Below are 20,367 nucleotides of genomic sequence, written 5' to 3' on the forward strand. Positions count from 1 at the left end.
CTGGCGGCAAACGTAAGAGACTAATGGTACTGTCAGATACTGGTTACATGTTACATCAAGTTACACCAGAAAGGTTACATTTACACCAAGTATTTGTTGAATCACTAGTTCCTCACTAACATAATCTAAGGATTTGAATGTAAAATTAATATTGAATTTTTTGGTTCTTCTTTGAACTTACGTAAAAGCTAGTACATAATTTTTCAATTTACTGCGCTCTTTGAAACATACGTGTACATAATGTATAGGTATGAGACTCACTTACATATATATTAAAAACATACTTATTTATATACGTACATCTTAAATATTTAACATAAAATTTATTCAGCTAATAATTTTTATTAAAGAGAAAAATTGAAAAATAGTGTTATTTTCGTTGTATATTATTCGTTAATTTTGTTTAGATATAAAATACTGTACAATTAAATAAATAACATAAATTTTGAATTTACGAATCGTTTGAATAGCTCATTGAATGATAGTGGAAAAATATTTGACGAGTTTATTATTAACAAATATTTACATTTAGCTGGAATGACCGTAGCCGAAACCACGGTCATATAAACAGGTTTGAACATTTCTATACCGAAAGCATTGACGAAACTGTCTGCCTTTTGAGTCGAAAAAAGTCAAAGTGGAGGGTAAGAAAAGGTCTCGTTCTGGGTATATGCACATGTATATACATACATGCATGCATACTACGTGTGCATATATAAATTCTATGAATGCTCAGACAGAGACAGAGACACTCCACTCATTTTATCTGTCTTGCAGAACGAAACCTTCTCGTGCCCTCCATCTTGAACATTTTTCACTCAAAAGACGGACGGTTTTCCCTAGCGAATGTGACTGCCTATATGATCGTGACCAGAAACGATAGAGAGGAAGAACAACCACCGATGAATGGGGAATTTCAAGAATTTCAAACTCTTCCTAAATCAGTTATCGGTATTTTTGTATTAAGTAAGAAAAAGTTGTACATGTGATGTGGCATCATTAGTAAAAAGAAAAATCGAAATAACAAGAAAGTAAAATAAAACCTAAAAAGGAATGCATCATGTGAGAAGTAAAATAATTTACGAACGATTATTAGCCACCGCGAATTAAGCTGATTCGTTCCGCCATCTTGAATTATACCGTGCTTTATCGTGGCAAAATATTCTGTTCAAGGAGGGAACCACGGAGGGAACTGTCAGTACATGTATACATACATCTGTAAATTCGTATTAAGACGCGTGCCTTTCCACTTTCGAACCTCAATCGAACGGGGTACAGACTAGTTTTATAATTCAGATGTCGTTTTTACCACTTACACCACATCTGCCAATTTAAATAGTAAATTAACTTTTACAAAAGTACACGTAGGTTGCACATTTAAATCCGTATTCGTCTTAAGCTTTTTCAAATTTTAACAAATATTACAAAGATAATGCGAGGATGTATCTTCATTATAGCAGTTTTGTCTTAAAATTATTCGATAATCTGGTTATTGTGCAACTTATATATTAAATTGCATACAAATTGTAATTTACAAATCAGTGATCAGGAAGATTTTTAATCGTGTGGAATATCAGTCTGAAAATACGGAGGAAGAAAGATCTTTAGATCGTCTGAAAAGGTATACGATTGCTAGCTGTAAATTTGTTTTTTTTGTTTAAAAAACTAATTAATTTTTTATATCTCTTAACATGTATATTGTATTCATTTTGTTCGGTTTTCATTCTTATGATATATTTCATTAAAATCTAACTTTCATCTATATTTGATTATAATTAGATATTAATAAAATATAAACAAGATGAGTTGATCCATGTAATGCTTCATGTCATTTATTTTCTAGTTTTCACAATTTCTAATTGTCAGAAGTACGCATACAAAATTGTTCAGTACTTTATGTATGAACAAAATTATGAACAGTACATATAAATACATCAATTTGTTTCTTGATTTTGTGAATAGATTTTAATTATAAGTAAAAGTATTTTATGTTCATCACTTTTTTCCATTGTTATTTTAATTCACAAAATAAATAACATCTGTAGCCTTCAAGACAATATTTTTGTATGCAGAATAAGCAGAAATGGAAAACAGCTTTATAAAGGAAAATGTACCTTAAGTGAAAATAATGCAGATAGCTTTGAAAACATGAAATACTCAATGTTGCAAGAACAAGAATACGGGGTAGGTTTACCTCAAAATCTGGTGCCCAGTGAAATGAACGAATGTGTGATGGTCGATACAGATCCTATGGAAATAGAAAGCAGTTCTTTGGAGGAAGCTTCTGTGGTATCTAATCTTCCGCTTTTATTTGCCAATGGACATCCAACGTCATTGGAAAAAATTACTGTGGTAAGAATATTACTTTTTATACTTATACATTTAGAATGAATTTTAAGTAATCATGTGGTAATGAAACTTATATTTTGTAATAAATTATTAGTAGTATAAGTATTATAAAGGTAATGTTTGATTTTAGACACAATTAGAACGTTTTGTTACATTCATGGTTAAATGCTCCTTGGGCCATGATACTAACGAAGTGATCAGTGAACCGAGGTGGTGGCCAAAAGAAGTTAAATTTTCAAATCCTTTAACAAGACCTAAAAGAGTAAACGATGTAAGTTAATTATCTGAGTAAAAATATAATGATATAATTGTTTCCTCAATGGTAAAGTATTTAACTTTTAAAATGTAAAATTATATTTTAGAACTGGATGGCCAATTTAAAAAAATTAGTATTTAGATGTTATACATACCATAGAAGTGAATATCTCTTACGTTTTTGCTCATATCTTGCACGGTACTCGCAAGAAGATCTACAATATGTTAATAATTGGGACTCTACAACAAGTTTGTATCACAAAAGTACTGGCAAGCTATTAGTGACATTTCGCAATGAAAATATGGTTTGTTCTTGTATTCACATCTTACTTTGCTTTGTAGAATACTAAAAACTTTATAAAAAATAAATAAAGAAATTTTATTTTAATTACAGAATTATGATAGAACTTGTGAAAGTCCACGAAAGAAGTTGTTATCTTGTAGAGGAGTAATTTCTTCCTATACGAAACAGCAACAGCATTCCGTTATGATGAATCATACACCAACAGGAGATATTTATCTATGTGATAATTGTGATGCGGAATTTATAGGCCTAGAGAAAATGAAGGTACACACATCAAATGTGTGTGTTTATATGAATTCTAATAAAAAACATAAATGAAATTAATAGCAATTTTGTATATTAAAGGAACATGAAAGTGTATGTTATGAACAAGAACATAACGGAAGCAATTCTCGATCTACAACTCCGGACTTGTCGATTGTAGAGCCTGAATTAAGGCAAAACCAGTTCTTGGAATATTTTCACTTGTGTTCAGTGAAATTGGAATCGAAATCAGTTGAAATTCGCAATGATGCTACAGTTAATAACAATAATATCATTAGCCGAACCTCCCGCCGTGTTAGAGGGTTTGTAAATTTTACAAGATGTCCGACTATTCCTTTTTCTTCTCCTGCTGGTATATTATTAGCTAAAAGATCCAAGGCAATGACAGAAGAAACGCAACAAGAAAGGCTAGAAAGGATAGAAAGACATCTCATTGCTCCTGTCTTAAACAGCTCGTCTAAACCAAAGTGGTTGCAAGCGGACGTTGATAACGATAAATGGAGTGTTACATATAAACCAAATCGAGATAAACTGGCATGCGATTATGTGCACCAATATAAATTTGTAAATTCTGTTAAAAAGAAACCAAGTAAGTGCTTAATCTTTGGGGGAGTTTCATAGGGTTTCGTTTCCCTTATTTCTACGTTTTTTAAATGTTATTATAATATGTTTTCTATGATATATATAAGAACTGTTCTTTTCCTTTTTAGTGTTGAGCATACAATCACAGTTACTGTATGTTGTTTGTCGACCTGTTTTTGTTATTCTAAATCGATTGACCCAGGAACAAATACATGATTTTAAACAAAATCAGCCAAAATATCAATGTCTTATTCAAAATGTTTCTATTGTAAACAAGAAAATGATAACACATAATGAAGGAAAAACAGGACCAAACGTTCCTTCAAAACGTAAAGCTCCAAGTGATGAAAGTGACATAAACACGATGAAAGAAAACGTAGAAAAGGTAGTTGGCAATGAAATTATCAATGTAGAATTAATTGATTTTGGAGGTAAATGTTCTTCTGGCGAAAATAATACGACTACCATTCATTCAATTAAAGAGATCGCATCGTGTATAAGACCGTCGGAAGCGATTGCAGTAATCGATCTATGCTCTTCGGATGAGGAAGAAAATACATGTACTCCTGCATCTTCGAACGAAAATAAAGATTCAATGAGTTGTTTATCTCATGATGTCAAAGGTGTAACAGAATCATTCTTAGAAAAATTTTCTTCAACTAAATTTCAGTTAGAACATGAAAAATGCGAGTGGATATCGGATAATATTTTAAATAACGATGTTGAAAATTATACAGACAAGTACCATAGTACAATGTTAAATACATTTACAAATTTATCCCCAATCCTTAGACCAGCACCATAAAATAATGATTATTTAGTATATAGTATTCATTGTATGCGTGTTACATTTATTACAATATTTATTATTTCACTTTTATATGATTTTAAAATGCGTAAAATAACGTTAAATCATAATGTTTTATTATTTGCAGTAGACTGTCAATCATTACAAGAAACTCTCAACTGTAAAATAACAAACTCGGTATTTTCATTAAAGGGAAATGTCAAATAATATTTGTTATATAATAAAAGATAAGCCTACGCATTTTTATATATTATATACTATAGAGAAAGAGAAGATGTTAAGGAAAAGATAAATAAAATCGAGATGAATTGTTAATTTTCTTTATGATGAACTTCGTTAATGTACCTCATTGCAAGAGATGATTGTATTTGTATTTTGTTTCCATTTATATTTTAACAAAAATTTTTGTCTTATTTAAAAATGCATATATATTTAAAACCAAATAATAAATTACACTTTTCATTCTTCTTTCTTTTTTGATTTAACGATCTTTTTCATTAAAGACGATAATAATTTTTCCTTCCAATCCATTTCAACACGTTTCAAAACTAATCTTTTAGTTGAAATGTTATGAAGTGGACCAAATGCTAGGGCAATTGCTGTACAGGCTAAACAAATTACATTGTAGGGCATACTAAAATCAGGCGTTGGTAAACTAACTAGTAAAGATTCAGTTCTTAGCTGTACTAGATAGCCTTCTCTTGAAGCATTGAAACTGAAAATTTAATTATGCTTTAGCAAAACTTGAGTGTTAAATATTATACATATGTTGTAATATTAATTACTAATGTAGACATTTTTAACCTTGATGTTATGGTACTTCCATCGAGTGGTAACGCAGTATAATTTCTTGCAATTGGAAGTAATGCAGTGATTATAGCAGGACCCATGTAAAACCCATGATTTGCATCTGGCGGGTATTCTTGCCACTTAAGAAATGAATAATCCATTTCTATAGAAAATTTAGTTACTGATTGTGGTGGTAAACGTAAAATAAGTTCCAAATAGTAAGGACTTTTTCGTTCCTTCCCTGGTAGATAACGCTGTGTCACTATATACAAAATTTCAACAGATTAAGACAACAAAGAAAAGATCACAGAAACAAAAAAAAATACAAATAATTACAATGAATATATCACTGCCTATGATGAATACAATGATATATGATATATGTGAATACAACTACTCACATGGTATAATATTTTTTGCCCCACAAATTATTTTGACAGAATGTAAATATACTGGCAAATACCATGGAATACTTTCTAATAAAATAATATCAAGTGTTTGCCAGTAATTATTGTAAATTTTTGTTACTAAACTACCTCTTTCTTGTCCATATCCTGCAGAAAAGAATTTTTATTTTGCTATTTCTCCCCACATATGTATCTATTATAATTTAAGTAGTATTACAAACCAATGACATATCTATTTGCATATAGAATTGAAGGATAATTTAAACCAGCTGTATGAGTAGTATTATATAGAACTTCAATATTAAATATTCCTTTTAAAGAAAGCGATCTAATGTCATAAACAGCTATTTCATTTAATTGTCCTCCTCGAAGACTAACGACCTTCGCACTTGGAGGAGGTATTAACTCATAAACTTGATTAGTATTATTATTAGATATGTCAATATATACATTGCTTAATGTAGCAAGAGGGCATGCTCCTCTAATACCCATTCCAAAAAATTTTCGAACTGACCAATTCTGAAGGAAAATTCATATGAGTGCCAGAAATTTCTTATAACATACAAAATTTTGTTAAAAATTTACCTGTGATACATCGGTCATTGTGTCATATATCAATGAAACAGACTGACGTAACTCTAATGATGTTTTAGTGCAGACTGTGTTTGAGCATATAACTCGAAAATGTACTCCAATGGAATGATAGTTTGTGTTGTGAATATAAGCAGAGTTTAATAAGGTTGCCAAGCCTTTCTATTAAAACATCATATATATCAGTATCTGTTACACAAAATAAATACAAGTCTCTATTTTTCACATATACCTTAGAATTACATGGCAATAATTTTTTAAATGGTGTTAAATTTTCAGTGCAAACTATTTCTTTTGGTAATGATGAATAACGTAAATGACTAGAATTGATACTGTGATCTACTACCCCTGTAGGACGGAATGTAAATTCTGGAGACATACTGTTTGCAGGATTAATAAAATTCAAGGAAGCACAAAATAAGCCAGCTAGTGCATTTGTTAAACCTTTCCACTCATCATCAACACTATAACAATAAAAAATAATTTTGTTATTAATATCATTCATACAATTTTTAGAGTAATACATTGTGTTTATTGAGTTCAAAGTGATACTCTACTTATTAACATCTTCGTGGAACCATGAATATATTTCAGCACCAGGACCAGCATCATGATAAGGATATCCCCATTTTTGGTAATTCCACAATCCTTTGGTTAATGTAAGATGTAATTCATTTACATTGTGACGACTTATAATTTCACCAAGTCCTCTTGGAAATAAATGAGAATGTTGAACTGAAATATTAACTTCTACTTGCATAAAGAAGAATTTTATATTTGGTAACTTATGTCTTGTAACTTACATGTTGTTATGTCTTTTGTGGTTTCCCATACAGTAGTAAATTGAAAATATGCATAGACATGATTGCTTGGTAATGGTTTTAGCATTAGTTCTTCATCAAAGAAATCATTTTGCGGAAACACGCATTTCATAAGGGTGACAAGGATAAAAAATAATGGTATTCTAAAATGCATCGTCATCAAATGATTTTGATAAAGTTCAATTTAATCTTGCTTTAACTATAAAATAATTTTCACACATTTTATATCTGTTATAACAGAGAAAAATAAAGATTTAGATCAATAAACAATATCTGCCTTTTAGTACGCTGAGTAAATCATATTTAATTCACTTATGGGTAAATGTGGAAATGATATAAACATGAGATGACATATTATGGTACATTATATCAAATGCTATTAAATCTTTCTTAATTTTCAGTCAACTAATCGGTTAATCAGTTTCAGTCAAATATTGGTTGTTCAACACTTACAAATGACAACAGACAGCATATAGCTATGAATTAACTAACCTGAAAATTCGTCTTTATATCAATATGATATCAACGAATATAATTTTTCGTTTAAAGGCGAGTTTTCATTATTATAGAGGATTGAGATAATATACCGTAACTCTAATGAAACGTTTTTGGAACAGTTGTATAATTATTTCTTTATTTAAATTTATTTCTTAAATTTTAAGAGAAATTTGTTTCAGAAGAACTATCGTTTTAGTAGAAACGTCCCTTAAGGATCGATAATTGTGACAGTATTATTCCATTATATCAATTGTGACGTACGTCAAATAAAAGGGACGTTTGTTTTATTATAAAGGACTGGAAAAATAAATTGTTTTTTAAATATGGAATCAGAAGAAGGGGAAACATATCCGAAACAAGGAACAACAATACGTAGTGAAAAGAATGCAGCTATCGACTACGATGAAGACAGAGTAAGGTTAGACTTAATGAATCCTGTGTAAAAAAAAACTGTTATTTATATTTGCAAAATGTGATTGATCGAAAAGGGCAATACTAGGGACATTAACTATAATTATTTCAGCTACATGAGATGACAGCGTCATATTCGGAAATATCATTCGATTCACAATCATCTCCACCCGTTTCGGAGTTAAGATCGCTGATCGATTCACCAGATATTGATGGAACAAAATTTTTAGATGGTAGCCTAGAGAAAATGAACGGAATTGGTGGTAGACCAGACCAGCTAAATTTAAGGAATAGAGAATCTAGTCCAATAGAGGACGACGATATAGATCCCCCAAGTTATCACAAAGCCATGGGATATTTGCAACTTGAGGGGACAGTAATGCAAGATGGTGATATGGTACTGTTTGTTGCGGAAGATTTAGAAAACAAAATTAAACTGTCAAGTCCTGTAACAAAAAAGGGAGAAACTCCATCTTTTCCGGGTTCTCGCAGTTCTACTCCTTGTTTGTACAGGCAAGCCTTAACGCCTCAGGTGCCTCTTCTTGATCATAATGTGTTAAATGAATTAGAGATGGAAGCGAGAAAAGTGGCCACCTCTGTTGATGCATTAACAGAAAATTTGGCAGCCATTTTGCATAGTGTAAATTATCTTTTCCAATTATATTTCTTCTTTTTTGCTTTGTGAAAATTTTTCCTTTCATTAAGTTTTCAAAGGGTTTTGCATCAAAGTTACTTTTAGGCATCTGCACTCACCGTAGGCTGTTTAGAAACATATAGGGATGCTGTTTGTAAAACGTGCGATGCAGTGGATCACAATATTAAATCGATGTATCAGTTAATGGCAAAATGCGAAGAATTATCGAAATCAATGGGACCTGTATATAAGCTAGCAGAACAAATGCGAGTATTAGAGTATCTGTTTTTACATTTGTATTGTGTATTCCAGTTCTGTAATCATACTAACATTTATTCGTTTTCTCAACTTTTAGTAAAGAGATGAAAAGGATGTTGGAGCTATTTGAGAGTGCAATGAATCTGTAATTTATAAAGGAAAAAGATTTTAAGCTTTTACTCTAATATGTTTATGCGATTAGAGCTCTTGTCTTGTTATAGATCATTTTGGAAGTTGTCTCAATTTTGAAATTGTTTAGTTTGAAAAACATATATTTGCTGAAATTCAACATTTGTTTCCTTTACACAAATATTATTACGTTGAATATATCGTCACAAATGGAATGCAGGAGTATTTATTTGATACAAATATAAGGCTAGACAAATATGTTCATTTAATTATGATTTTGAGTGACAGAGGCGTCTTTGATAACCTCCATTATCTACAATTGATACTTTAGTAACTATGAGAATCAACAACATGGTCCTGACTGTCTGCCAAATTTCTTGTGATTTTCAAATTATCTTGCATCTCAATTTAACCTTGATCAAATGCCGAGGATTTCGAATGACACGATTTCATCGACCTTTTATGAATATTTATTTCTTTGGATAAGTGGTTTTAGAGAAAATTACTTCTGAGAAGTGAATGATGTGAATGTTTCCTAACAATCTTTTCACTCGATACACTTGTCGAAAAATAAGAAAATAAATTCCCTTGTATCATAATTGTAAAAGATATATAATTCTTATTTTGAAGAGAAATACTGACTTTCAACAATAATGTTTTTTCATAATCTTGCATGTATCATAAAAATATTTATTGCAACAGATTTTATTATCCTAATGTACATAATTTAATTAAATGTTAGCAATGTTAATCAACCCTTCAAAACGTGTATTTTTTAACCTTTAAATATTAATTGATATTTCGAATATGATATACGCATAGTAATCTTACAATTATCACATAGTGCGAGATCGTAGTGATATAGTATCCGATAATGGTCCGAAAAGCAATATCCAGTGTTTTGCTTTTATGCTTTATACGTATTCAGTGAGCGCATCTTCTCTTTCAACGTAACGAATAAAATTTACTACCACACGTCGCATTTTATATCTCTTTTATTTCTTAACGGTATATACAATGTAGGGAGAAAGTAATTCGCGTGGATTGCGAGGTTCAGTGGCGATCTATTGTAAATCACAGCTGTAAATAACATTATCAAAAAGCAACAGTGGTAAATACGTCGCGACGCGCGCCTCATTTAACGTATTCGGTCGGTATAATTATTAAAGACAGAGTGATTTTAATCCGGCTTGGAAAAAGAGTGGTGATAGCGGACAAACACCTCGTTAATTTATTCTCCTGGCCCGACGCCTATTGAGATCGCGGATAGGTGTGTATGTGTATCACTTTCGTACCACTCTCTACAAACGTGCTCACGCGTTCGCTCTTTTGCACGTTTTGAATTCCCGTCGATGAACACCGATTCCTCCTCCTCCTCTTCCTTTTCCTCTTTCTCAATCCTCTTCCCTATTTCACATTTCCACACGGCCTCAATGAAAGGGAGCACGTTCCTTAGATTATAAACGAAACGCTTGAATTACCAGTATATTTTCGATGTCATTACATGCCGTCGCGTATCAGTCACAGGTATTGCATTGTCGGTTTCCTCTTCTTTCAAAGAAGAAAGGAGACCCAGATCATATATCGTGCATTGATCATTAATATATCTCGATCATTAAAGAAAAAGATATTACATATTTCGTTGCGTCGATCGTATATCGCGATTGCGACGATTTAAAGTTATTTCATTTGTATTTACATCTACATATCTATACATTAATATAATTTACGTTATATTATATACACAAATAATTTATTTTTATGTTCTCAAGTATTGTTTCGATAGAATTATGTATTCTTTATCGAGAACGCAGTTCGATTTGTTTATCGTGGTTAGGTTGGATATTTTCGTTTACGTTGTATACTATGTATGTTCTAATTGTAAGATTAGAGACATAACGAATTATATTTCATCCTTCTTCTGTTTCTTTCTTAAGAAAGAAGAACTAAATGAGAAATTGATATTTGAAAATGTGGCATATCTAAGGAGTGGGTGCGCGAAGTGTGATCGACTCGCAATCAGTCGAGTACAAAATTGAGGAAGGAGAAAAAGAATGAAGAAAAGGAGAAAGGAGAAGAAAGAGGAAGAATAGGGAAGGGTGAATAAGGAAAGCAAAAATGCTTGGCAGATCACAGACAGCCTAATTAAAAGGCTCGCCGTCACGCAGAATTTTCTTTCTTTCGTTTCAACAAGAGCAGCTAACGGTAAAATCTCAGGAAGCCGACATCTCTCTTTCCTTTTGTCCTGTCTTTAACCCTGTCTCGCATACGTATCTATGAACATCCGTTCGTGGTTGCTTGGTAATGAGTCGGAGGTATCTTCTTTCGAAACGTTGTTGCCCTTTCTTACAGAAATGAAGATAAAAGGAGACATACGTATATCTACACTCATATGTACGTATGTATATTATATGTATACTAATGCGCAAAAGTATGCCATTGCACACACAATATATAGATTGGAGATGCTTCGATATTTGCCTACATATGTATTGTGCTGTTTGTAATTTGTTTGAACTATTATATCTATGCTGTAACTATCTATGTTGTTCGGTATAACCTATTCTTTTTGTTACAGGCTGGTAACCAATTTTTAATAATTTCCTTTCTTCTTGGAAACTAACTTTTCTTTCATGAAAAAGTATTTTTTTTTCTTATGTTTTATAGCATTTGCTTTCAATCATATAAATCGGTTTGTTCGTTTACGCAACCACTGTGTTGTTTTCGGGAATGAACTGAACCGAACCATCGTAAAATCCTATTCCGTGAAAGACAAAGTTTAAAGAACCTTCAAGAACTGGCCAATTAAATTGCGATTCGCAAATTAACTTTGGTAATTATGAGTGGGCTTCGAGAGCAGTGCGGTGAGGAAGGGTTGGAGAGTTGGGATTACAAACGAGACGGCGCCGCGGGAACTTGGTAACTTTTCAGTCGCTTTTTATACAACTTTTCTTGTTAAGATCGTGATTATGAATTTTCTATTTGATCACCTCTTCATAAGCTAGCGACGTATTTATTTTGTAGTCTCTTGCCAAGACTACGCGCGAGTTTGTGATTGACCAAAAACGTGACAATATTACAGATTAGAGAAGGGAGAATAGAAAGCGCACAGAATTGTACCACTGAAGTATATTTATCGTACAAACAGTAAACGAATGAACGAATAAATTTATATTTTTGTGAATGCAAAGATATAGAATCTACTCAAAGATTTGTTGCGTTTATTAAATATCACGAGCAGTATCATATTTCGAACATTTTACTATTTTTATATCCTCCTTACATTTTGTGCATTTTTGCATTTAAAAATTTTTTATAAATGCATAAACATCCATTAAATATAATATGACGATGATTTTTATCACGTAACTTTTATGTATCCACAAGATCGCTTATCGAGGTTCCGTGTTTCCAGTTGCAACTAATCAAAAAGCGTTGCATTGAAAAAATTGAAACGGAAATTGATTAAACGAAAGAAACATTAGTACGAATCGTGATAAGTCGATTGTAAGATTCGATGGAATGGAACGGAAACATAAGAAGAAACACGAAGCACACGATAGGTATCGTTAAAGGGAAGAGCTATCGGTGTCTGTGCATACCTACGCTATCGCAACGGTAGCGTCGCAAACGGTAGTTTTGGATAATCAGCATTTGTGTAACTCTCTTTTGCTCTTTGTGTCATTCGTCCGTTTTCACGAGTCGAGGTATGTATGTATCTCATTCCATTCCATTCCGTTCCGTTCAATTCCGTCGCGTCCGTTTCTCCTGAAACCATTTCTCTCCTTTTCTCTTCACTCCATTTCGCCGCGCTCCGCTCTGCTCCACTCCACTTCACTCCACTCCACTCCACTCCTCTGCACGCCGTTCAACTCCCTCTAACAGTTGCAACCAGTGTGACTATGGTCTCCGACGGCCGGTCGCGGCGGTCGCTCATCCTTTTACCCGTCTCTGTCTAACGCAATGAAAACTATTCTCCCCTCTGCCTCGCACTTTCTTCATCCCTTCTCCGTCGCGATAGTATACCTCGGTCTCTTTTCATCGTACACTCGAGACACGCCTCCCACTCGTGGCGCGCGACTGCCGTTGAATTCAGTCGACGCCAAGCCGGCACGCGTGTTGGCTGAATATTTTTCTCGCGTGTTACAACGTTGCACCGCGCCGTTTGCCTTCTTTTACCTCGCCTCGTCTCGCCGCGTCTCATCGTACCTCATCTCATCTCGTCTCATCTCGTCTTGTCTCGTCTCGTCTTGTCTCGTCTCGTCTCGTCTCGCCTCGTTTCGCTTCGTCTCGCTTTGCCTTGCTTTGCCTCGCCTCGCCTCGCCTCGCCTCGCCTCGTCGCTTTTCGTTTTTTCTCGCGTACAGTTGTGAGTTCTCGAGAGTCTGTCTGCCTGTCTCTCTCTCTCTCTCTCTCACTCTTTTTTTTGTCAACATATAAATGCAAAAGTTGCATTCGATGCAATGCGAGTAATCGGTCCGTTTGCATTTGTGGCGTGGAATCGCGAGGAGGCGTGCTACGACGATGCTAGATCATCGAAGTAAAGACGATCTAGCCACCTCGTGCCGTGTGTGAGTGCCAACGTCGATATTCCTCGTTGTTTCGAACAAGTGGAAAGAAGTGTCGAGTGGGAGGTTCGCCACCGTAATTGCTTTCGTTCGGTTTCCGTTTGATTCTATCTGATCCTTCTTTCGAGCTCTTCGTTGTTCATCTCTGGTACACCAAACCAAGCACGTCCCGACCAATCTTGACTTCAACGTTCTCATCTGCCATCGCTTTTCTTTGTAAAACGTCATTAGCACGCCTCGTCATCAACTCCAGTCCTGCGAAACATGGATTTTGTCATTTTAAAGGTAAGCACAATTTTCTGTGATCCATTTCGTCTATTTTTCGTTATTTATATGTTCGATTTTAAGATTCGCGGTACAATACACATTTGGCGAGTTTCATAGGGGTGATTTACAACGTTGTGTCCAAAGGACGTATACACACTTAGTTAATTCGAAATTGTTACATGGAGGTATACTCCATTCGAGTATAATCTCCAAAACGGCGCACGTCAGTAAGTAATGCCAAATATGGTACAGCGATTGTTAGCGAATAATAATAATAAACTTTCATAATTGTCATTGAGGGAAGATGATTTATTGCGAATAAGATAATACAAACTATCGGCTTGAGAAATTGAAAAAGGGGAGATAGAGATGAGTGGAGTTCATAGAACAAGATGATTTAGCATTCGCGAATAAAAGATCAACTCTGCGTATTATTTTCTCTTTTATTTTATATTGCGTGCGCGAGTATTCTATCGAGTGTGCTTTCATGGATAATTGCTGTTGTCGAGCGACACAGTTATTGAATGTATGTGTATATTTCAAACCTCTCTGTACAATAACATAGTATACATCGTAGTATCAAATTTTAATTCTTTGGATTATTATCGATCGAGTAACATGTTTTTATCGTTGGAAAATTCCCAAACGTTTAAAAACTCAAAAATCAGTTACGAAAATTGTAACACGAGAAAGAATCGTTATTGACAATATTTGGTTGATTTCTTTCTTGTTTGAATCCTATACTAAACATTTTCATAAAATACTAGGAGACTATTTTTCGATTGAAACTAAACGGAGATATGAAGAATTCTGTGACCATATCAGAGTTAAGCGAAGACAATCGACGAAGATAACGATAATTTTTATTCCCATATTTTTGATAATGTGGCATTTTACAATAGACAAGGGTTATGGGAGTGAATACGTAGCAAGGTGTCTGAAAAGTATTATTACGTAATTGTAGTTTCAGTTATTGTTTTAGTATCAAAAAGAATGTACGTTATGTTATGACGTACAATCACGCAGGAATGTAAGATAAAATAGAAGCACAATTGTGGATCCTCTGACGAAGTGTATCTTTGGTCATACCTGGACGCGCTTACCTTTTATTCTTATCGTATTCGAACTAGTGAAGCAAGTACGCTTTAAATAAACACGACGATAAAGAAATTTCCAAGAAACACAGTGGCCCGAGGTGTGTTTACCAACGTTCGTCGTTTATCGAAGTTGCTAGCCCTGCCGTACATATACGTTTGTATGCGTTCCGTTTAATTTTAGCGCTCACGTTGCGATCTAGGGGATGCTGTATTATTTTTCTTCTTTCTTTCGTTCTTGCGTTCCTCTCTGTTACACGTAATTTCGAATGATCCAAGTTACGAACGTTCTATCGAATCGGTTTTAAAGATTCGATAAAACGATAAATACGTCGTTGAACGATGGTTAGATCGTTATCGTTACGAGCGTTCAACATTCTGCCTTATAACCATACGCGAAGAACTGAATAAAAGGGCTGTATCTGATTTCTCATTTCAATTCTATGTCTAAAGATTCTCCGAGAATATCGAGCCTTCTTTTTTACTAGTTAAAGTAGAGGCAAGATCGAAATATAAAAATTTGAGAATCGCAACGGAGTTAGCTGCAGGCGTCGCTTTCTGTACTTGATAAAGCGAGAATTGGAGCTCTCACCTTTCCGGATGTATGGATTTGATCGGCGAAGGAAACGGGCGTATCGCGCTTTAATATCGGAACTTAAATTAAATGCATATCGTGCGACACGATGCAACTTCTGCATGCTTCTCTCTCGTCTACCTAGTCGGGAGAATGGACGTATTATCAGACGAGAATAGCCTCTCTGTAAAAGGATGAAAAGGATCACGCTTCGTCTTTCGATTTTGCAAGATATTTTGAAAATTTTACTTTACCCTTCGATGTTATATCGGCAATGAAGTATCCCAGACGGCAGCCTCTATTACTTGTAAAAGTTTTACCTTTCGTATGGATCTAACTATATATAGCACTTATTGTTAGAAGAGTTCGATCTTTTCTTTCGCTTGAATGCGCTCGCGAACTTCGTTAATGTTCAAAGTTGTTACGTAAGTGGTTATGAATGATTGGCGAGGATTCGTGTGTTCGGCACACGAATTTTAAGATAAAATTACTTGTAAAAGTATTCAGGCAGTGATGATTAAGGCGATATAATAACGTATCTGGGTTAAGCGAAGGTCGTAGCGAAAAGATCCAACAAGTACGTACATTTTCTTAGTAGAAAAAATAGCGTAATTAAAAACAAAAAAGAAAAGGGGACGTGATAGCCGTTTCTACTCTAACGTTTTGTTCCAACTTCAATCAAGAAGGAAACATAGCTTGTTTCAGTCATGTGAATCACTCTTTACAGTTAAATCTTGTTATAGTCGTTGTTAGCATATAGTTAGTAAGTTATTGGACTAAGTACTTCTCGGAGTAACTGTAAGTAATCGGCGTATGGAAAAGGGAAGAGAAATTGTCTCGTTGTGGAACGGTGTCGCGAGACTCGCAAGATTTCCAATTAGTTTGCTAGTAGACGCATGTTATAACGACTCGATTGCGTCGATGAAACGCGTAAAGTGTTCGTTACAGAATAGCGATGAGGGGGGACGAGTAGAGGGGAACGGAGAGTAGAGGATGAAATTGCAAAAATTACTTGACAGCTGGGAACGGTGGAAATATTTTAATTCTTTCCTTCGAACACTCCTCGTACTCCAGATAATTGCCATTTGCGCCAATAAAGTCGGAATCTCGGCAGTTCCTCCTACCTACCCCTCGCGCTCGTCACCGTTGTTTTCTCCCCTCCTCCCCTTCTTCTCCCTACCTCTCACCCCCACGCTGTTTCTATTCCTCGTTTTCGTTCTTTCATTCGTTCCTTATTCTGTGTACGTGCGCGAGAGCGTGTGTATGGTAACGGACAAGGGACACAAAGGAAGAAAAATTTAATCTTATTAACGGAAGGTATTTTTATTATAACGATTTCTTTATTTACTTGAGATGTCGCTAATGTCTGCCTATCCTGATTCAAAATGTCCAACGAGGTAATAATTCTTCGAGGTTAGTAATTTCCTAATAATATTTGAGGTTAATTTCATTCTCCATCGCGATACTTACGATCGATGGTGAACATCGATTACTTTTAGTTTCACATTGATCAAGATATTCGGATGAAAAGCGGTCCGGTAGTCGCGTGTATCGAAAAGGGTCGAAACAGAGGACGAAACACCGAACGCCGAATTATCGCTGGCGATCAAGTATTCGCTTGTCGTGGCATTGTTTACAGCATGCATGAAAACATAGTCGTTATTCGATATATCGATACTGCATGCAGTTCGATCGTGCGTGTATTTTTATCGATCTGTTGGACACTGGACACACGTGCGGTGCATGTTGGTACCGTAATAACACCGTTACCACCGTAAGTTCGTCGGGACATTTTAATTAAACGGCCACCAGTATTGGTAACAGTGCTATCGCCGATACAACCAATACAACCACAACCTCCACCACTGGCAACAGCGGCAGCAGCAGCTTCCTATCACGATTATTAGTCACGAAATTTTGAAATTGCCGATGAATATCGAATTGGATACGGAAGCGACGATTTAAAGCGGCACGCTTCCTCGTTGTTTCTCTCCGTTTCCTTTTATTCCGCAATATTTCCTCTTTCTCCAGCCGCGTCAATCCCATTTCCGGACATTTTAACATCGACTCGCCGAACAATCGAACGATATAGTAAGCACAATCGATATACCGCAATTTTAAAGTTAGAACTTGTTCTATCCATTACATTTTTTTAAACATTCGAGACGCAGAGGTATCTTTCATTTTCATTTTGTTCCTTCTTCGTTCGATTAAAAATATTCAGTCGTTATTTTACAATAGCCTATCGAGGATCTTAAAAAAAGAAGAATCTGTTCCTTTTAGCGGGAGACAAATTTCTGTAAATATACCGCGAAGCAGGAACCGGTTCTAAATTCCCAATACATTTACGAACTTTAATTACCGAACGATTTTACATGCTTACTGTATCGTTCTCGCCTACTATACAGGAAAATTATTGGTATGATGCACCTTATCGATCCAGTCGCATTCGATGCTGTCGCACATGGAACAATCGCTTGACTAAGGTCGACGTTGATTAGATCTCGAAGCGTTAGCGCGATAAAGGGTGAGTGATGCACAGTTAGAACCAAACAGACAGACAGACAGCCAGGCAGACAGACGGATAGGATAGATAGATAAAGGCGGACACAAGCTTCGAAGGACAAAGGGCTGCAGATGACCGAAGAAGTAGCGAAACAGCAGCGAAAATCTGCTACTAGTTGAATACTGTATTTCAAAGTAATCGAAAATTATGATAACTAGACGAGATTTTTTGCACGCGTATCAACGAAGTCTTGTACCAACATGTACGATCATCGAAGAAAAGCACCGTGAACGTGTCAGAGATAGTAGGAAATGGTGTTTTTATTGGGACAAAGGGACGGCGCGTCGTATACGCACAAAGTGTCCTGTAACTGACGATAACGAGCAGAAAGGGAATGATTCTACATGGAAATGTAAATTAAAGACAAAGAATAGAATATTTCCGTACGAATCCAGTGCTTTCGTTCAGTATATTTGTTTAGCGTCTTTGGACTTTTTCTTGCACGATTGAGCTAATATCAGTATCACTCAGAGCGAGTGAAATTACGGGTAATAGACGAGAGATAAATATCGTTGTAGTAACTTTGGTAAAAACAATCGAATGAGATTATTCGATTATCCTATTCGCAAAATTGGGAAATTGTGAAAGAGGATGCGTAAATTACGACCTGTAACGAAGGAAATTTAATTCCATAGATATTTAATAGGAAGAGAAGAATCAAGCATCTATTTGGCAGAACGTGAAGCGTTTCATATAATTTCTGCCGTGATTATACCCATTCTTGCGAAATTTCCGGTTTCGTTGCATATTCTCCGGTATACAATACGCAAACACGGCAGAGGTGTTAGTTTAACATTAGTTAACATTCGCTCTCGTAAAGTATTTAACATCTCTTTCCCTCGACTTATTAATTAACGAGAGAAAATTTACATTTGTTACGATTAAAAGATTTGCCGATCGTCCGAGTCCGTATCGTTATCCTTCTAGGTATTTAACGTTTCACCATTTCCTGCGGAAACTTGATGCTTCAAAGATTTACATAGGCTGATCGCGCGCGAATATTTTTAATAGGAAACGTTTAAAATAAGAAGGCAGATATAAGGAAATATCTTTGAAAGTTTGTACCTAATAAGATTAAACCTGTAGTAAGATCCATATTCGTGACATCGAGAATTCGCAGTTAACTTTTTCTAAAACGAAACTTAAGCCGCGTAAGAAAATGTTACTTTACGTTTTTAACTTTTGCACCCTTCTTTTTTTCCTACTTTTCCTATTAGTAACAAGTCATCCTGTAGACATATGTAGGTACATATTAGGTTGTCCGAAATGTTTCTTTCGTTTTATAAAAAAATAACACAACATTTATCGTTTTATATTATTTTATCGAATTACGTATGATCGATTTTGTTCTATCAAAATAAAGATCGAAACGTTCGACAGATTAGGTTTCGTGTTTGTATAAAGATGCATCGTTGTAAAAGACGTGTTTGTAAAAGAAAGACAACTTAATACTTAGCTACACATGTACCGAGACTCTCGAATCGATCTAGAATCGACGAAAGAACGGTGCAGCGTCGAACGATTTTCGTTCTGCTTCTCGGATTACGTGGATACTCCGAAATATGGGCTGCGTGCAGCTGGCAAAACCGAGAGAGTCGAGAGCGTGGAGAGTGGGCCGATATCAGCACTAGAGAAATAGAAGGGAAACTTTTCGGCCGAAAGAGTGTATCGTATGTCCATGGATCTGTGTATAAACCTACGTTTACCCCGGGCTCGTCGTTACTTTCCCGTATCTCGTATTTCATCCCATGGAACCGAGTGTGCGTACTTTTCCAACTCATCGTCGTGTTTTCCAATTTCCGAAGGTTAATGTGCGCGCAATATCCACCGTATGCTAATGTTTGCATCGTTGACACCTACCATCAGCTTCCTCCTAGTCATCCTCTCACAATGCTTTATCGACTCTACCGACATAGCCACGTCCCTTCTTTCTGCTTCCCCTTCCACCTTCCCTTTCCCTTTCCCTTTCGCCTCGCTCTCTGTCAGTCGTCGGTGCAGCAGCATATTTGTACATATGTAGTTTACAACAGACTGCAACCGGATATTTTTGGGGCTGCACCTCCGGTGTCGAAGGTCCATGATTTTTGGGGGGACAGATTGACGGCTCTGCGAGACAACAGGAGGTGTCTTTTAACCTCGCTGCGGTTCTCAAATTTTCACGCTTCAATCGAACTTCTATTTCCAGCGGGTACTTTGGTTT

At 35.2% G+C, this 20,367-nt stretch overlaps 4 protein-coding genes across 10 annotated transcripts in view; 3 read left to right on the forward strand and 1 right to left on the reverse strand.

Moving 5' to 3' along the window:
• Position 1: 1 nt before the first annotated feature.
• On the forward strand, positions 2 to 4,634 carry LOC117208352. Of its 5 annotated transcripts, XM_033449500.1 has the most exons (8): positions 2 to 73; positions 2,073 to 2,352; positions 2,480 to 2,620; positions 2,712 to 2,909; positions 2,999 to 3,172; positions 3,254 to 3,761; positions 3,883 to 4,139; positions 4,237 to 4,366. In XM_033449500.1, exons 1-8 carry the CDS (start codon positions 24 to 26, stop codon positions 4,252 to 4,254), a joined length of 1,626 nt encoding a protein of 541 aa, XP_033305391.1. In that variant the 5' UTR covers positions 2 to 23; the 3' UTR covers positions 4,255 to 4,366. The 5 variants fall into 5 exon arrangements, with proteins under 5 accessions (XP_033305391.1, XP_033305385.1, XP_033305386.1 ...); XM_033449494.1 differs by having other exon boundaries at positions 3,883 to 4,634; XM_033449495.1 differs by lacking the exon at positions 2 to 73 and adding an exon at positions 226 to 248 and having other exon boundaries at positions 3,883 to 4,559.
• A 234-nt stretch (positions 4,635 to 4,868) lies between these two features.
• Positions 4,869 to 7,620, reverse strand: LOC117208355 (GPI transamidase component PIG-T). Its single transcript, XM_033449503.1, has 8 exons — positions 7,153 to 7,620; positions 6,907 to 7,084; positions 6,582 to 6,813; positions 6,344 to 6,511; positions 5,980 to 6,277; positions 5,753 to 5,905; positions 5,367 to 5,613; positions 4,869 to 5,277 (listed from the first exon to the last, which is right to left on the reverse strand). The coding sequence occupies exons 1-8, from the start codon at positions 7,328 to 7,330 to the stop codon at positions 5,022 to 5,024; spliced, it is 1,710 nt and encodes a 569-aa protein (XP_033305394.1). The 5' UTR covers positions 7,331 to 7,620; the 3' UTR covers positions 4,869 to 5,021.
• Positions 7,621 to 7,740: 120 nt separating this feature from the next.
• LOC117208357 (BLOC-1-related complex subunit 6) lies at positions 7,741 to 9,860 on the forward strand. 2 transcript variants are annotated; one of them, XM_033449505.1, is made up of 4 exons: positions 7,741 to 8,081; positions 8,192 to 8,719; positions 8,819 to 8,979; positions 9,069 to 9,860. In XM_033449505.1, exons 1-4 carry the CDS (start codon positions 7,992 to 7,994, stop codon positions 9,118 to 9,120), a joined length of 831 nt encoding a protein of 276 aa, XP_033305396.1. In that variant the 5' UTR covers positions 7,741 to 7,991; the 3' UTR covers positions 9,121 to 9,860. The 2 variants fall into 2 exon arrangements, with proteins under 2 accessions (XP_033305396.1, XP_033305397.1); XM_033449506.1 differs by having other exon boundaries at positions 7,743 to 8,086; positions 9,069 to 9,356.
• A 3,317-nt stretch (positions 9,861 to 13,177) lies between these two features.
• LOC117208351 (PDZ domain-containing RING finger protein 4) overlaps positions 13,178 to 20,367 on the forward strand; it is a 58,490-nt gene continuing 51,300 nt past the window's right edge. For both annotated transcript variants that reach the window (XM_033449492.1, XM_033449493.1), the window contains exon 1: positions 13,178 to 13,951. In XM_033449492.1, the coding sequence (XP_033305383.1) occupies positions 13,931 to 13,951 (21 nt within the window). In that variant the 5' untranslated portion in view covers positions 13,178 to 13,930. The remainder of the gene's footprint in view (positions 13,952 to 20,367) is intronic.

This window comes from Bombus bifarius, unplaced genomic scaffold (genome assembly GCF_011952205.1).
Source record: "Bombus bifarius isolate JDL3187 unplaced genomic scaffold, Bbif_JDL3187 scf7180000008062, whole genome shotgun sequence".
In the NCBI taxonomy this organism is placed as follows: Eukaryota; Metazoa; Arthropoda; class Insecta; order Hymenoptera; family Apidae; genus Bombus; species Bombus bifarius.